This window comes from Nannobrachium achirus, assembly GCF_963921795.1.
Source record: "Nannobrachium achirus genome assembly, chromosome: 7".
In the NCBI taxonomy this organism is placed as follows: domain Eukaryota; kingdom Metazoa; phylum Chordata; class Actinopteri; order Myctophiformes; family Myctophidae; genus Nannobrachium; species Nannobrachium achirus.
In genome coordinates, this window is record NC_137816.1 from 39138733 (window position 1) to 39157224 (window position 18492).

The window sequence follows — 18492 nt, forward strand, 5'->3', positions numbered from 1 at the left end:
TTCCAAGCTTTTTAACCACTTTAACCATTATTTTATACTTAAGCTATTACAAAATAGCAGATATACAAGCTCAGCTATGAGCTTGTAGATCTGCTATATATACTGTATATCTTTTTTTTTTTATCATGAAAATGTATTTCTTTGAATATATATTTTTGAAGCAAACATTTGTATCAAATCATTTGCTTCTGGGGGTCCCTGGAAGAAAATATTTTGATATGGGGGTCGGCGGCCAAAACATATAATTCTGGGGGTCCTTGACATTGACAAACATTTGAGAACCACTGAATAGAAACATTTTTAGAAGACATTTTGTAGAATCATTAGATCACAAATGGCACAATACGGTATGTAGCATTATTCTTGTTGTTCTACATACAGCCAACCAGTTGAAGAAATTGCAGATCTCAGAAATATCCGAGAACATTGTGCTTTAATGGAAGATGACTGTGAAAATCTATTTACAATTTAAGCAATAGAACATGTATTCTATTGCTAGTTTGACCCACACTAATACTCTTTAATATTAATGTTAAAACAGGCTGAAGTCAGTCTGAGCACTTAATCCATGGAGTCATCTCTACAGTATGTCATGACAGGGTGATGACACTGGTGAGTCATCTCCATGTCATGACTAGGTGATGACACCGGAACCGACATTGTATTAAACCCAGGCTAAAGATAAAGATGTTTTTTACCATGGCCTGTTTGTTGAATACATATTCTGTCATATATATTTTCAGGCACACATACGTATATAAACCTGGATGTAAGGCATGCAATAAGATCAGCAACAACATAAAAGCATTTATTCTGCGCCAGATGCACACTATGGCAATATGTGAATGTCTAAAAAGAGAAATACAAAAAAATGTCTGTACTTACAATGCCATTCTGGACACTAAAGCCCAGCTGATACTTTAGATCTGGTCTCTTGATAAGGACAGTGGTGACAGGGGGACAGCTGACAATGTTCAGCTTGACATGGACCTGGTTCTTCAAGCCCTTTAACACAGGTACAGTGTATCACACACACACGCACGCACGCGCACACACACACACACACACACACACACACACACACACACACACACACATTTGCATTAATATAGTTGTTTATGAATGCCATTAAAACACCCTAACCCCTAAACCTAACCTAATCTAAATATTGTCCTAATTGTTAATCTAACTCTTTCAAAATCTTTAATAAAACAACACACACTCACACACAGAAAATACACAACGTTTTCTTTAATTCAAGCTGCTCTTTTCTCTGTATAACTACAGTATTTCTGTTAAGGGGAATAGTTATTCTTTCCTCCATAGCCTCTCCTACCTTGATGATTCCCTGGCAGGTGGCGAGTGGCAGCCCCACTAGGCTGGTGTTGTTGATTGACATGATCTGGTCACCGATGCTCAGTTTGCTAGAGCGGGCTGCGGGCCCACCGTTCATCATGTTGGCTAGGATGACCGTGGGCAGAATGGAGCCCCAGCCAGACTCTACGATCACCACGCCTAGGATCTCCCCTTTACCCTTCTCCAGCTGCAGCTGTGGAGGACAGAGGACAGGGGCATCACAAGGGGGGGAAAAGTGGGACTGAGTTGCTATAGGGCCCAAGGTGGAGGGAGGGGCCTTAAAGGACAACTTTGTTTTTTTTTTACAACAAGGGTTCACATTTTAGATTGTAATTAGAGAAAAGAAAAGGTGAGTGTTAAATTGTTTTCATTTACTTCGTTCTATCGTTTTAGCACGTCTAGTGATCTTGATTTCAGTGGTTTGGGGCATGCGTACAAGTGGCTAAATATGTATTTTTAGATCCAATAAGCCAGTGATTTCTTTATTATTATTTTCTGCAACAACACTACTGGACCCCATAAGTCACATATGCCCATGAAAGATTGTGGTGCATCTTGGGAATGGTCTTATTGTGTGTAAATAGACATATTTAGCCACTTGTACACATGCCCCCAGCCACTGAAAACAAAATCATTAAAATCTTTAAAACTATAGAAAGGAGTAAAGGAAAACATTTGATTATGATACAAAGCCTGATTTCTACTTTGTTGCGTGCCGGCGCTGCGCTCCGTAAATAGCAGATCTAGAAGCTCGCAACACGTCACGAATGACACATTGTTAGTTTGTTGGGAAATGGGAAAGAAATAACCTGTATCCAGTGGATCCAATGTCGCTATTATTTATTCACAAGCTAATGATAGGCCCTAATACTTTTCATTTGTTACATATTTATAAAACCCACAGACAGACTTAACACCTTTCAACCTGGCGTCCCTATTTTGGGCATGTCATTATAGGAAAATTTGGTATTTAGGAAAATGTGTTATTTTCTCTACTTTTGTACTACAAATATTATACACGGTCTTGGAGATACAAGATTTCTGCCCGACAGTGACGAAAGTCTCTGTCATGTACATGTAACAGACTTTACCTCACCATATAAGAAATCCCAGACAGAGACACGTGCTGTACAATTGTGCTTGCAAAATGATCAGAACAAAGAGTGAACGAAGACAGAGAATGAGTGAGAGAAGAAGGAGAGAGAAAGACAGGATTTCCTAATCAAAGAAACAGCGAGCTGGAAGTAAGCAACTGCATGAAAGTAGGAACCTCAAAAAGGAAAGATGGGGGAATAAGAGGCCAGCTGGGTTGGCAGCGTTCCTGGGGGAACTGTCTCAGAAGAGCAAAGAGACTGTGCTCATCTGTACTTTGAACACGCACTCAGACATTCCCAGTACAGGTTACCTAAGAAATACCCAGAGTTAATGCTGCACCATCTGCCTGTTCATCTGTTTATTCAGTTCACAGCTCTTTGTGGTTATGTAGCCAACTAAACTGGCCCTGCTACAATTACACAACAGTCACTCCTTCCACTGTTAAATGAACTCAGGTAACACTCAAGATATTTTGTGTACCTCATTTTGGATACAGAAATAATTTATACCAGGGGTCTTCAACATTTTCAGGCAGAGGACCCCTTAGTTGAGAGAGATGAAGCAGGGACCCCCACAACATTTTCATAGATTCCATATAGTTTCTTTGACAGCAACGATCATCAGTGTGTTTTGGATTCATGTCAATTTCAGATATTTAACCACTTGAACCGTCAACCCTTAAAAAACTTTACCTTTTACTCTGCACTTAGTCTGCTCTTTTTCCCCTCAACACCAAATCTTTTTGCTGAAAATAGCCGATCTACAAGCTTGAGCTTGTAGATCTGCTATTTTTGGCTAAAGTTATCAGAATATGGACGCTAGAAAAAAAGATTCTATCACACAAAGATTTGGAGGACCCCCTGTAGTAACTCTGAGAACGCCCTAGGACCCCCTGTTACGACCCTTGATTTATACAAACTCTGTGTGTTTATGTGTTTGGAGCTAATCTCGCAAACTGGACAAAACCATTAAAGGTCCTACACCATGCATTTAAAAATAATTTATATAACACTGTTTGTGTCCCAAAAACGTTTTTGAAAAGGTTTGAGGCTAAATTACCAATCCTGAATACAGAGCCCCTGTCATTTCTGCCTGGCTTTCAGAGCATTTTCAGCTGCAGTACCACCTTGTCCTGAGTGGGAGGACTGCGCTATTGAGCCAGTTTTGGCCCCACACTCCTCCCCACCTCCTGCTCAGCAGGCCTGCCCACCCCTCCCCAACCCTCTCCCAGCTCCTCCTGCCTCCTTCTCAGGCCTTGTGACATCACAAATCTGACCTTTCACAATCAGGACCGTTCTGAGACATGCTAACATAGATCTGCCCATAAACTGAGAAAGACACAATGGTCAGAAATAGGACTTTGTGAGGATAGAAGTTGCTGGTGGGACACCAAGAAAATACATAAAAATTGGAAAAATGTAAATTCATGGTGTAGTCCCTTTAAGGGACATGAAGAGTGCTCTTCCCTGCACCCAGAGGAGTAGAGTGAAGGCCCAGAGATCATCAAGGATCACAGTCATCACAGCGGTGGACTGTTCTGATTCAACAGGGACAGTTTCTATTCTCAGGCCATAATACGTCTGAACTCCTATCTATACTCTCCTTCTGTCTCAGAAATAAAGAAAGTGAGAGGGCGGGGAGTGCGAGAGCCTATTTCCCTCACGCAATAAATAAATACAGAAGCCTGAACATGCTAATCTACGTATCGTAAAGTCAGCCAGTGTGTTCTTTTGACCTACTTTTATTCTTAACTTATTTCATTCTGACTTATTTGCAATTGATCTTTTTATCTTAACTATTTTGTAAGTTGTTGAGGACAGCTTTGTTGTACAAGAACCTCACTGTCTGCAATGTTGCTGTGTACAATAAGCTGTATTGTACTGTATGTGCGTGTGAAAAATAAACACCTATACCAACAAACCTCTTTGCAATTTTCAGAGTTGGAGAAGTGAATGAGGTCATCATTGTACATCTCTTGGGTGTTGATTATGTCACTGTATTCTTTCTGGCTCAGGTCCTCGGGGTTAATGCCATTGGCTCTCAGGAACTCCTGGTAAGCAACGCTGAATGCCTGGCCAATGGACTGAGCAATGAGCTGCGCCTGGGAGCAATAACAGAAAAGGCACAGTAAAATCCTCAGTGTACAGTTCATTCTTAAAGTGTACTCTTTCAGGCTGGACTCACACAGCTGCGTGAAACATCTTCTCCATATCGCCTGAGAATGGCCACTGGGGGCGCCATACTAATGCATTGTCAATGGAAGGTTGTTTGGTTTTTTGTCGTTGCCGTGTCTCTAGCTCAACCGCAGCCTGTCTTTTGGCCAAGAGACACGGCAACGATAAAACACCAAACAACCTTCCATTGACAATGCATTAGTACGGCGCTCCCAGTGGCCATTCTCAGGCGATACGGAGAAGATGTTTCACGCAAATGTCTGTACAGCGCCTCAGAGCTCTATGAACACACTGAGGATTGTGCTGTGTGGATAGAGGAACAAGACGTTTTTAATAATGTGTGTTCAGTGTCGGATCTACTTTGGCCTCTCTTCATTGAGAATGATGCCCTCCTATAAAGATATTATGAGAAAGAATGATGTGGTATCACACAATAGCGGCATTGATTTACTTGTCAAATAAGTCAAGATCAATACAAACAACGATATAAATAGATTTTCATGCTAAAGTGCTATTTGCTTTCATCTCCATTACAGACTGCTGCCATTAATTCTGCTCATACTGAAAAGATGATCCATACACCTGATCTTAAATGTAGTGTTTACTCATTTGTATCAGGATCACCAGTTGTCATATATCAAAGCAGCTCAAGCCACTAACATTTTCAAATGTTATATTTGAGTATAGTTATATATTTTTTATAATAACTCTGACAATATAGTGAGATTTCACATACAGAAAGTGTATGGAGTAGATAACCACAGCATTCCCAGAACACCATACAAGACAATACAAAACCTTAACCATACTGAAGTTAGGAAATATGAATTTACTAGTATAGTTTCAGCCTGCAGGAAAATAAACATACATCATGGGGACAGTAAACCACAGATGAAATGCCATAATGGCAATAATGGCAATGTCTCCTGACATTGTCCTATTACAAGTTAAATATCCATACCACTAACAATAGCACAGCATTAAACATAACTACAATAGCAGCAGAAATTGTATATAATATAAAACAATATGTATTTTCTCTTGTTGCAACAGTGACTGACTCCATTATATTACCGTACTCACTGGCATTTAAAACCTGGTAGATAATTAGCGAGGGCATCATTAAGCAAGAACAACAAGGGAGCTAGCAATCATACACAGTCTCCAAAATGCTGACTATACTATAAAACATTATCCTTCATAGTAAAGTCCTTTATGTTAATTTAACACACAGAGTGTGCGAATGGATAAATTAACACTACGGATTTCACTGGGCAGTAGCCAAATGTTGCTGGGTCTGAAAAGATAAATAATGGCTCTATGATCAAAACACCCAGCCAACGGAGATCATTTTACAAGATGTGGTGTGGTGTGGTCAGCCTCCTTTATAGTGCTTGGGACTGTATTCATACTTTCTCTGATCCTTTATACAATACTTTTGAATTTGGTTTTCATCATTTAAATTCATCCTTCATGTTTGATGTGCAAATAATTCTTTCTACTATAATCTAAACTTGTCTAACTATTATCCAGTATGAAAGTGTTAATGAGCTAGGAGTTACTCGCTGAGCAAATTACCTATTTTATACTTTGGCTATAGTCTATCTACAAGCTCACAACGCATCGCTGTAGATTGGCTATTTTAGATTTTCTTTTGTACTATATATACTATATACTTAGGTACTGTAAGTATATTTTGCTGCCAATACTTTTGTACTTTTACTGAGTACTTCTTCGAAACGCTGAATCCAAAATAAAGTGCAGGTGTTGGGCTGACAGATATGAGCCTGCTGCACACTGCAAAACTCTTGCACAGATTTATTACCACACGGTGAGGTTTGGAGCATCCGAGCTCTTCTTCAGATAAACCTATCACACGTATAACTTCTCACCCACTACCAATCCTCTAATGCAGAGTAGAGTAATAGTAACATTTATATAGTACATAGTATTTTGGAATTCAACTTCTTGTAATGTGCCTCTAAAGCAGTGGTTCCCCAAATTATTATGTGGGGTTGCCAGATGATTAGCTTAATGTCATTTTTTTCCTCACTCAATGGTAAACAAACCAACACACAGTATAAGTGTATACATACATGGTATCTGCACATTTCTAAAGTGACAATTTAAGGACTTTCAAGATCGTTTAACTGGACATACTGTCAAATATTAAGTAAGCAAGAGGCGAACATTGTGCAAATAGCCGATCTACAAGCTCTGAGCATGTAGATCTGCTATTTTCACAATTTTCATCTGTGGAACCGAGTCACATTAAATGTAATACCTACAATTCCAAGTGCTTGTCAGGGTGGAGGTCCCCAGTTCAAATATGTTTATTTTGGGGGTCATGGCCTAAAAAGGTTTGAGAACCCCTGCTCTAAAGGCAACCAGTACATTTCAAAATGTACTGGTTAAAATGAGTTAGACTCAATCACACTTACATCCTCGGATTCAAAGACGTGGCAGATCATCTTGTATTGCTTCTTGGCCTCGGGTGCCCCAGGCGTGGTTTCGATACAGTCCTGGGAGGCTGTGCGTGGCATTCGGCGTCTCGCCATCAGAACCACAATGTTACCAATATCAGCAATGTAGGATATAGTACGGAGTGCATTGTCCATCATTGTCTCCTGTGGGCACATCAAACAAAATCACATACTATAATTATTACTTAGTATTATGGTAATGTAGGGATTTTTAAAACGGTAAAATCTCTGTTGTGCATTGATGCTTAAAATAAAACGAAATGCAATAATACACTCCATCAAACGCACAGAATTAATAATAGTGTCTGGTCTGCTCCATTGGCAAATAGTGGTTTATGAAGCAGATATGTATGATACTGATTATACAATACAGTATCGTACATCTAAATAATAACTAAATAATAACTACATTGGATCCATTGGAACACAGGTTCCTTTTGTCATTTTCTGAAAATGAACAGGTTTTGGTTTTTGGTGGAGGTGACGATATACAGTCTCAGTGGCTCTCACCTGTGAGTCTGCATTGAGAACTTTGATCCTCTGGGTGGAGATGAACAGGTCCACCTCGGTCAGGGTCTGAGCGTCTCCCTCTGAGTTCTGCAAGAACACAAAAACACAAACGGAAAAAAACGCACGGCGGGTTAGTGCGCTCCGGCTGCACCAAGCAACCCTGTTCTGCAATCAGCGATGAAGCTAAAACCATGTTTGTGCTGCTGGAGATGGTTAAATTATACTATAAATCAGTGGTTTTCAAAGTAAGGTCCAGGGTGTAAGATTGTAGATCTGCCATTTAAGAACACATCTTTGAATATTTTTTAAACAACACAAATCTTGCATGGTGATCCCTGTCACAAAATATTTTCAGATAGGGGTCTGCGGTAGCCTGACACTCAGCCTGAATTGACATTTCGTTTCACTTCATTATTCAGCCTGAACTCACTTCCCCCCAGGGCTATTGCAGGGATGGGCGTTGCCAAAAAGAGGCAGTGTTCAGCGATTGGTTCACTGACCAACACATGATAGTGTTGTTATGTGTGCCTGGCTGGCTAGTGGCTAGCCTGTTGCTTGCTAGTGCTACTTGCTAACCAAAGAAACAGTCAGAATAGGAGCACTACGAACTAGTAATCAAACACAACATAACATGCCTGCTACTGGTGTTTCATAGCGAGATCGATACGATCGCATTTTACCGCAATTTACCGCATTTTAGCGTGACGCGATGTGCGGTACGGTACGGCGGCGGCGCTGGTGTACTTGGAAACACACATGAGTTCTGGGAAACCCCCACCCACGCTGATCACAAGACGCTGATTCACGACGCTGATTCGCCCGTTTGGATTTTCAACCGAGGCAGGCCTCCTCAATGAGAGCGATTCTAGACCTGAATCGCCGAAACAAAAAAATTAAGGGGGTGTGGCTAGCGATTCAGCGTCTGGAACTAGGCTAGGTCTGCGGCCAAATACATATTAATTTGGGGGTCCTTGACATGAAAAAGTTTGAAAACCACTAAAAATACACTAAATATACAAATGTGGAAGATATCAAAGCCTGCATGCATGGCGTTCCCCTCAGTTAACCCCTTAAGCCTGGTTTACTGGTGTCTCATGGTGACAATAGCCAATCTACAAGCTCACTATGTAGAATGGGAGTTGGTAGATCTGGTATCTTTGCAGCAAAATGAAAAGGCTCCTTTTTTTCAACAGCCCACCACAGTCGATGGAAACGGTGCTCTCTTATAATAAGCATTAGTGAGGAGTCCAGGACCAATTATGTAAAGCTTGAAATGTTTCTTTAATACATAATGTATACATGTAATGTATAATTAGGCTACTTTTGAGAATTTCACCACGCGTCGTGATGTGACGCATTGTGAACATACATGTAGATCTGCTATTTTTACTATTATATAGCTTGAGGAACCGAAGAGAACGTGGCACCAGTTCTCCATTGAACTTCAGTACGGTACAATGGTACAGTGTACGTTGCCCACCACTGGTACAGTAGGTTCAGAGCGGGGGTGAGGCAATATGCAGGAAAGAAAAGCAGACAGTTGTTGTGCGGGCGGGAGTGCTGGTACACATCAGTTGGCATGGTGTGGCATGTGGGTGGCGTACTGGCACTGCTACAGGAAACAGCTTAGCACTAAGCCCTCATACCAGCTGCCTTGTTAACGCATTCAGCATCAACAACACAGCACAGCTAGCGCTCTGCGCATTCCGTTCTAATTGCTGTGCTCTGCAGTGCAGCCTAATGAAATTAGGTTTGATTTTTGTTTAATTAACAAATGCACAAAGCATTTAAAATTAGCTTGCATGACTATGAATATTTTATATAAACATACCGTAAAGCAGCATTAATTCATATTTGGTCATTTGTTTGAAGATGTGGCTGTTAACATTTATCTTAATATTACTGGGTACAGTAATTATTCTTTATTTTGAACGCTTCAGTTGATGTTGCACAACTATTTTATACTCATACTGTACTATTTACATTATTATTTTACTAACTTGCTTCACATTATTAATGGAAATGGTATTTATTCCTATAGATCAACTTTTGAATTTCAAGAATCCCCATAACTCTGAGAGTGTACAAATGGAACCAAACAGTTACAGACCTATATTGGAACCCTGTCGAGGAACCCAGAGATCCCTGGACCTCACTTTGAGAACTACTGTCCAAGAGCATTTATTTATTACACACTGCTGGTCGGTTCTTGGTATTAACCAATACACAAGTTATGGGTATCGGGTTCGGTATCATCAGGAAGGAAAAATGCTGGGTACATCTCTAATATTGGCATATCTAATATCTCTGTAAAGCGCCTTGGATAAAGGCACTTTATAAATGCACCATTTACCATTTACTGCAGAGGCCTGGGGGAATACAGTCAATTAATACAGGGTTTATGTGGTTAAGCTGTCCTTCAAGGTCAAAGTGACTTGAAGAACAAACTGGTGTTCTCTGTAGACACTCTGTATGGGCCCCAAGAAAGTGGTACGTTTTAATAAGACGAAGAAGAAAATGAGAGCTAAATTATACCTAATTCCATCAAATGACGGTGGAGGTGATGGATTGTGAGCTTGTAGATCAGCTTTTATCAGCAAGCGACCCCTTTGTACAACTTAGTATAAAATCAGGGCTTAACAGGAATGTAGTATTTAAAGCGGCTGTTCACCAAAGGGTTTCTAATGACTACGATAATCTATAAAACCCCATCTGATTTCAAATGAGCCTCATGGCTAATACAATATGTTTTTATATGTTATTTATGTCAAACTGTCCCTATTTGTGTCAATGTGACAAATGTGGGTGAGAGAAGACACGAGCACACACACGCGTGCGCGCACACGCATTAGGACACACACACACACACACACACACGCAATAGGACACATGGATAAATGAAAGGAAAACAGAAAGATGAGGGAGGATTAATGCTTGATTATACTTGGTTGCGCAACAAAAATAGCAGATCTACAAGCTCCCAACGCATTGCATCGCGAAAGAGAGATCGGCTATTTCCGGTGCCAGCTAGCGTGCAGCTAAGTATAAATCACCCCATAGGGTGGCCATTAGTTTTCTTTTGTCTTTTTCTTTTACACACCGCCTTTTTCTTGATTTTGGCAGCCTTCTGTACCCTCTGGCAGGCAGGCAGGCAGTCAGGCAGGCAGGCAGGCAGGCAGGCAGATGTTTGGACAGGACATGGTCGTCACACACAGGAGCACCAAAACAACCCCAGAAGGAATAGGAGGAAGAAATAAGGAAGGTGAAGGGAAATAAAGGAAAATACCCCCCAAACTAAACCGAACAGCAGGTGTGCTATCGCTTTACTTCAGAAAGTGTGATGAATCAACAAATGGGTATGTGGGTAGGGGTGTGTACGTGCGTGTGAGTGTAGTATACTTGTGAGGACCACATGTCCGTGCAGTTGGACAGTGGTTCTCAACCTTTTCAGGCCCGACCCCCAAAATAATCATATTTTAACTGGGGACCCCCCCACCCTGACGAGCACTAAGAGTTGAGGCATTACATTTAGCATAACACAGTTCTATTGTGAAAATAGCCGATCTATGCTGATCTAGCCGATCTAGTTTCACAATTTCTGCCTCTAATATTTGACAATTTGGCCAATGTTTAATTTGTCATTTTAGAGGTATTGCAAGTAACGTTAAATTGTCACTTTAGAAATGTGCATTTACCCTGTATACACTTAAACCTGATGTCGGTTTGTTTACTGTTGAGTGAGAAAACAATGTTGCACATTAAGTTAATCATCTGGGGACCCCCCAAAATAATTTGGGGACCCCCCTGGGGGTCCTGACCCGCAGGTTGAGAGCCACTGCAGTAGAATGTGAGAACTAGACATTGAGGGGCATCTTCCTGGTCCTCTCAAGAAAAATGATTGTTTGATACTACTGTCGTGCACCCAAAATAGCCGATCTACAAGCTCACATAGTTGTGAGCCTGCACGCACGCGAACAATTGTAAAAATGGCATTTATAAAATTGCATGTGTGTGTGTATGCATGTATGCATGCATGTTTGAAAGGGTTTGCGGTAGCACAGCTGTGTTGGCAGTGGGAGACAAATCAAAACAGCAATTTCAGACGGTAATAATTGCTCTTTTTCCTTCAAACACAACATTGAAAAGCATGCAGAGATGAGCTGACATTGCCCCAACATGTGAATAAGGTGGGGATACGAGGAGTGGAGGGTGTTTATTTCTATATATTACAGATCAAGGACAGACTTGGTTTTCATCGACAGTAAAAGCAAAAGAGCACACGTAAAAAGTCTCCCTATTCCAAAAGTGCCACAGAGTAGACGCCATCCCAATGAAGACTGCTTGCATGCTGCTCTTACAACTCTTACATTGACTGAAACGATGAGAAGAGAGGGAGTTCCACGGCACATCAAAAAGTTAACGATGCATCACAGAAGCAGGACACATCAACAGACAAAAGAAGCAAAGCACTGGAGCATCACGGACAATTAAATGCCTTTTTATTTATACGGTTCTAAATGGCAATGACAAACGTTTCAATGACAAGTGCATCTTCATCAGACTCATGACTCTGTTGAAGAGTTTGTCCCAACAATCTAGGGACAAGAGAGATCAGTGACTAGGACATCTACTGAAGTGACATCCATGTGGGGATCACATAACTACCATCTAGGTTTAGGGCAGAGAGAAGACCCAGCATCGACAGTCAGCGTTTACCGTTTACCCACCCAGACCCTATGATCCAGGCCTTCATCCAGGGGTGTCGCACCAAATTGTGGGCCCTGGGTACAAGGATTCACTGTGGGCCCCCCATGAAGGTTCTTCATAGGGGGAGGGGGTTTAACCCATTTAGACTGGGAATTCATTATTACACTTTATTTTGTGCTTTAACTATTGGAAAATAGCAGATATACAAGCTCACAGCGCGGCACCGAGTGCCACGCGGCGAGCTTGTAGATCTGCTATTTTTGAAAAGTCTTGACAATTTGTGCAAGACTGAATATTTCAAATCCTTCTAAGGTTTTTTGAAAAACCTGTTTCTATGTCAAGCTTTTTCATGTGAAGGACCCCTCAAAATGATATGTATTTGGCCACATAACCCTATCTCAAAATATTTAGTTCCAGGGACCCCCCCAGAAGCAAAATATGAGTTACAAATGTTCGCTTAAAAAATACATATATTCAAAGATTTGCTCACATTTTCACAACTTTTCAAAAATAGCAGATCTGAGTGCCGCACTGCAGGCTTGTAGATCTGCCATTTTTGAAAAGTCGTGAAAATGTGAGCAAATCTTTGAATATATGTATTTTTTAAGCGACTTTTTAAAAATAGCAGATCTACTGTACAAGCTTGCAGCGCGGCACTTGTATATCTGCTATTTTTCAATAGCTAAAGTATAAAAAAATTAAGGCTCCTCCACCTTGGGCCCTAGTAACTCAGTCCCACTTTTCCCCCCCTTGTGATGCCCCTGATCCAGGCCTTCATCTATCAGGTTGAACATGTTCTTGACTGGGTGTATTGACCTGCAGCTATACAGGGAGATAACAGAGGCTGTCCCCCTAGGACGGTAATCTCCAACAGGGGTTTTCATTTTGTAGCATTTCCTCCTGTGTGCTCTGCTCATCTACTTGGCTCTCAAGTAAGGCAGACAAGCGAGCCTTTCAGCAACTTCCTACAGTGCTGCTGCAGAGAAGCCATGGAGAGAGGAGGAAAAGGCGAGTGGGCGATGAAGCTGCATAAATATTACATCAAATGCAGCGAGCATCGTGCCAAAACAGATCTGCATAAATAAACTATACAGGGCTGTTACGATATACCTGGAGCACTGTGTTCCTGTTTCAAGCAATTCAATACTGAAGGCAGTGCCGAGATCATTATGTTTTCTTTTTCTTTTTTTTGGCATTTGTGTTTCATTTCAGATAAGAGAGTGTACATAGACAAGAAACCAAGAGCAGAGAGAGGAGAGACATTTGAGACAAGACGGGAATCCAGTCCTCACTAGGAGCATATGGTCTGTGCACTATAACTGGCTGTGCCACCAGGCACCCCAGTGCCAAGGACATTCTAATGTAGTTTCATCTGTGACACATGGTGTGAGACTAAGCACGTCAAGGCATGGTATGCCATGAGTGCATGAATTTCAGCGTGTCAATACAGATGGAAAACTTGCGACCTCTCCATCTCAGAGCAACATTTGCATTTATCTCCATTGGCAGAAAGAAGCACAGAGCAGAGACAGAATGAGCTAAATATTCCTCTTCATAGGAACCAAAAGAATTTGAGCTGTTGCCAGGGAGAAATTGAGAAGTACTGTACTTAAGTAGAATTTTGTTCAAAAGTTCTACCACTTTAATTGACTTTTACTCCACATCTCTGCATCTCAAGGGGCAAATATTGCAAAATTTGAAAACTTGTAAGGAGGCCCAAAGCCAGACGGGCCCAAAGCCACACGGTTAAGATCAATGCAATATAATTGTCTGTTTAATGTTAATATTCTGGATAATGCAGCGCATTTTGAGCTTGCAGATACCAGATACTTTTGATACCTTTTGTGTGACACTAGTGTATGAACAAGTAGGACATTAATTTAAAAAAATAAATAAACTTTGAATATGGAGATAAGAGGTTTCTGCTCCATGTACCAGTGGGTGCCTGCCAGCCAACATCCTCATCCTGGGTCAGGGTACCTTCAGACAAGTAGGTGGACTAAAGGTTAATGACTGGCAGCGGTCCAGCATTAAGTGTCAGCTTCTGTCTTGAGGTTGCTGAGGCAGATAGCTGGACAGAGGTCGGTGTCACAGAGCACCCTGTTCTAATTCATCTGCTGAGCTGAACCACACACACTCTCTCCCTGGCTCTCTATCACTTTATCATTCCCTCTCTCTCCGCTTCTTTAGCTCAGTAATTGCTGACCGAGCCCACAGAGTTACCGCACTGACACAAACACACACAGATACACGCACGCACGCACACACTGTACGTCCATCTCAGTCACCAGTGACAAGCCTCATTACCGTGTGGTCTTTCAAAAAGTAGAATGTTGTCGGGCATCGCAGTATACCGCATCAGGTCATATAATAACACAAGCTAATGTTTACATACTGGGAGGGGGAAAGGGTCTACATCTTGGACATGTACCGTGTGATAATACAAAACATACCCATCATATCATGTAATCGTATGGAAATAAATATTTACTCAACATTTTTGCATATTAACAACTGGTAATAATTTTTGTGATCACATAAGATGAGCAGGCAGATGTACACTGCTGGGTGTATCAGCGGGACGGTTATAGAACCTGTATTATTCTGATAGAGGTACATTTTGGAAGGGTTTTTTTAACAGCATAACTAATAAAAACATATTTGCAGTGAGGTGCACTAAGCCAGCGGTTCTTTTCCTGTGTCAAGATGTCCCCAAATGTATATGGTTTTTTTTTCTATATGTTTTCAGAAATGTTCAAAAATAACAGCACAGTGGTCCATGGCATAATTACAGGTGGTCCATGGGGAAATGTTTTAAAATAATGAACTAATAGGCATGGTGTGGGAAAAAAGTTAAAAAAATAAATAATGACTGTTAACTCTCTTACTGCCACAGAATTTAACAAAAAGCTCCATCCACTGCCAGCTAAATTTGAGAATTGTCGCTCATCTTTGAAGGCCTACTGGAGAAAATTGGCTTTGACTATAAAGACAACAATTATATGGCAACGAAGAATAGAATGTCTACTTTGCAACAGAAAAAGATTTCGTGTCTTTATCATGTTCTATTCATTAGCTAGAAGCTGCTGAATATGGACTAAAAAACAGCTCTTTGAGAACATAAAGCTGAGAAAAATGCATTTTTGTGAAGGAAACATTTTCAGGCAGAAATCTCTCTTTATCCTTTACTGTTGGCAGTAAAATCACACAGTAACATCACACCTGTGCTCAGTGGTTGTTTACAAACAAATTCAAAAAAATAAAAACAAGTGCTTTTTACACACTTTTAGTGTGTAAGAGAAGTAAGAGCAGTAGTAAGGAGCAGTGCAGAACATTGACACAGTGACATGAGATTCAGCCTGAATCCTGCTTCTGCTTTCAGGGTTCTTTTTAGGTTGAAGTACAGTACAAATGATTGATGAAAATGAAAATAAAATATAAAACAACATTTTAGACACTAGAACTCAATTGTAATACTGCAAATGGAAAAAGGTTGTGGCCTACCTGCACTTACACAGGCCTCAACCACTACATGTCTACAGAGTGTATGTGTGCGTGTGTGCGTGCGTGCGTGCGGGTGTGCGTGCGTGCGTGTTTGTGTGTGTGTGTGTGATTCAACCGTCTCAAGCAGGGAAACAGATTCTCCACAGTAGGGTTTCATATTGAAACAGTAACCTGTACCTGAATCACAGAGAATATAAGATTTTATCCCATATTTCACTGGTTTCTGTGGATTGTAGACCTTGAAATTTAGGCGCCCTTTGAATAAAAGTGTACCTATCAATGGAAATATCTTGGTTTGGTTTGTACAGTTCACGGATTTTGGAGATAATCTAGAACTGGGCGTATTTTGAACATCCTGTCACCACTCTTTGCATCTGGACCTGTGTTATCAGTTCCAGGTAGTCCACTGGATCTTGGGACTCTTGGCTCCATTCTGTTTCACTCCAGCCAGGCTCCTCCGGGTCTGCTGAACTCTGCACCCCTACACCTACCACGTACACGAGCCCATGGTCGATCTGTAAATTATACAAATACATAATTACTACGAGTAAGCAGTGTTGTTTTTGACAGCAAATTTTGATTTTGTTTCAGTCGTAGTCTTTTGAATAAAATGTCTTTTAGTTTTAGTCTAGTTTTAGTTGACTGATCATCATAAGATTTTAGGTAACTAAATCTACAGTTGATTTAGTCGACTAAAATCTATTTTGGCAGGCCTTGATGGCATCGTAATGACTGATTTTACACTTGGTTGTGTGCTGAAAATAGCCGATCTACAAGCTCACAACGCGTCTGGTGCTAAGTCTGATTTACAGAAAAAAGGTGTTCTTTACCTATCCTTGTCCTTGGATGACCACGATGTGGCAATGAAGAAGTAGGCTGTGCTGCACTCGACTCTTCTGAAATCACAGTAGTAAAATATAAACTAGTAAACATGATGTGCACAAAATGAAATCAATTATTTACACACCCAGCATGTCTCAGACAGGTCCATGACATTATGATGTAAATGATAAAAGCATTGAACAAACAGATAGCTGTATCTACTCTAAAATGCTATAGAATTATACAAAATGCATCAGTTTTTGTTTTCTCCTTACCTTCAAACGGTATAGACCTAAGAACACAAGGAGTCCCCGGCACCTCTCCATCCGACCCATCATCTAAAGCCAGGAAAATATCAAATAGTTTATATGTAAACAAATCAATTTACAATTTTGACATTAGCAAATATGAGTGACTTACAATAAGTTCATATGTAATACATAAAATGCAGATATAGTAAATAGTTACCATGCATTTACTGTCACAGTGAAATGCCCTTTATACCCTGTATGTATAATATATAAAATGTCACAATGCAACATAGCTCTGTTTACACAAAGCTGTACTCCCTCCAACTGTATATATGTTCCCCATTTTCAACAGTTTTTATTTGTAACACTTGCTTTGGCAATGTAAACGTATGTTTTCTCATGCCAATAAAGCTCCTTTGAATTGAATTGAAAGGCTACATCATCATCATCAGAGATGTAGACTAAAGAAACCTCTCCCTCTCTCACACACACGGTACGCACGCACACACAAACTAAGCCAATAAATCCTAAATTCCCATCAAATAAAAAATCATAGTAGCTGTGCAGTGCACGCGCGTGATAGGAACTCCACGTGTGTCCTGTATAGCGACAAAAACAAACTCATGCACTTGGATCTTAACTCTATGCTTGGATCAAATTGCTGATCCGGTCCGGATACGGAAACAATTCTTGCATGTATGTGTACGTGTAAATAGCCGGATGCAGTAGGCGGGCTCTAGACCGGATCCCACTGGTTTATTCGCAATAGAGATCAATCAGACCATGGTCTGATTGACAAGCCTCGGCTTGAGCCTTGAGCCTGCAGGGCTTCATCACGGATGCGGTGGAAAGAACGCCTGAAGCGATTTTATCACACTAGAGGGTCGCGGCCCTGCGATTTTATCACATACAGTATACATGCACTGGATTTACGTCTTACCACTTTGGACTGTAGAATCATGGCATCTGTTCTCCGAGGGGTCTCGCGGAAGCCATTCTTCGTCTGTCTCTTCGCGGTGGCGGCGCGGCGGTGCATCGTCTCTGCTGCTGCGGCGATGTGAGCCCCTGTGCCGGGCGCGGATCCATCCTGCACGGGGGTCGAGCTCCGTCGGGATCGGTCTCGCGGAAGCCATTCTTCGTCTGTCTCTTCGCGGTGGCGGCGCGGCGGTGCATCGTCTCTGCTGCTGCGGCGATGTGAGCCCCTGTGCCGGGCGCGGATCCATCCTGCACGGGGGTCGAGCTCCGTCGGGATCGGTTTCCACAATATGAGGCTCTTATCCACTTTTGGACCCCGGTTCTTCGCGACTGGCACCATCTTCATCATCACGACCAACAGCACCAAGAAATGGAATCTTTTTATGTTCAATACCAACGGCTACAGTGATCTTTTTCTCTTCTTCTTCTTCATCATCATCATCATCATCACGACCACCACCACCATTCGCTGGTCCTGGGTCAACAACATGGGTAGGTTGTGTAATCCTAATTCTAACAAAAGTTTGTTTCTATCCGTGGATCTGCTGCTGGCTGCTGCCCCTCGGCCCGGGGGGGTTGGGTCGCGCTTCGGCGGCGGAATGATACCAGCAAGTT

General features: G+C 41.4%; 1 protein-coding gene and 1 long non-coding RNA gene across 2 annotated transcripts in view; both read right to left on the reverse strand.

Moving 5' to 3' along the window:
• apba2b (amyloid beta (A4) precursor protein-binding, family A, member 2b) overlaps nt 1-18492 on the reverse strand; it is a gene marked incomplete at both ends in the record, with an annotated part of 47789 nt that overhangs the window by 2754 nt on the left and 26543 nt on the right. Inside the window, 6 exons of the mRNA XM_080730218.1 lie at nt 886-1005; nt 1337-1549; nt 4373-4552; nt 7067-7252; nt 7619-7705; nt 10719-10754. Of these exons, the coding sequence (XP_080586344.1) occupies nt 886-1005; nt 1337-1549; nt 4373-4552; nt 7067-7252; nt 7619-7705; nt 10719-10754 (822 nt within the window). The remainder of the gene's footprint in view (nt 1-885; nt 1006-1336; nt 1550-4372; nt 4553-7066; nt 7253-7618; nt 7706-10718; nt 10755-18492) is intronic.
• LOC308288983 lies at nt 15471-16969 on the reverse strand. Its single transcript, XR_013962199.1, has 3 exons — nt 16927-16969; nt 16660-16725; nt 15471-16344 (listed from the first exon to the last, which is right to left on the reverse strand). It is a non-coding gene; the product is annotated as an uncharacterized lncRNA (long non-coding RNA).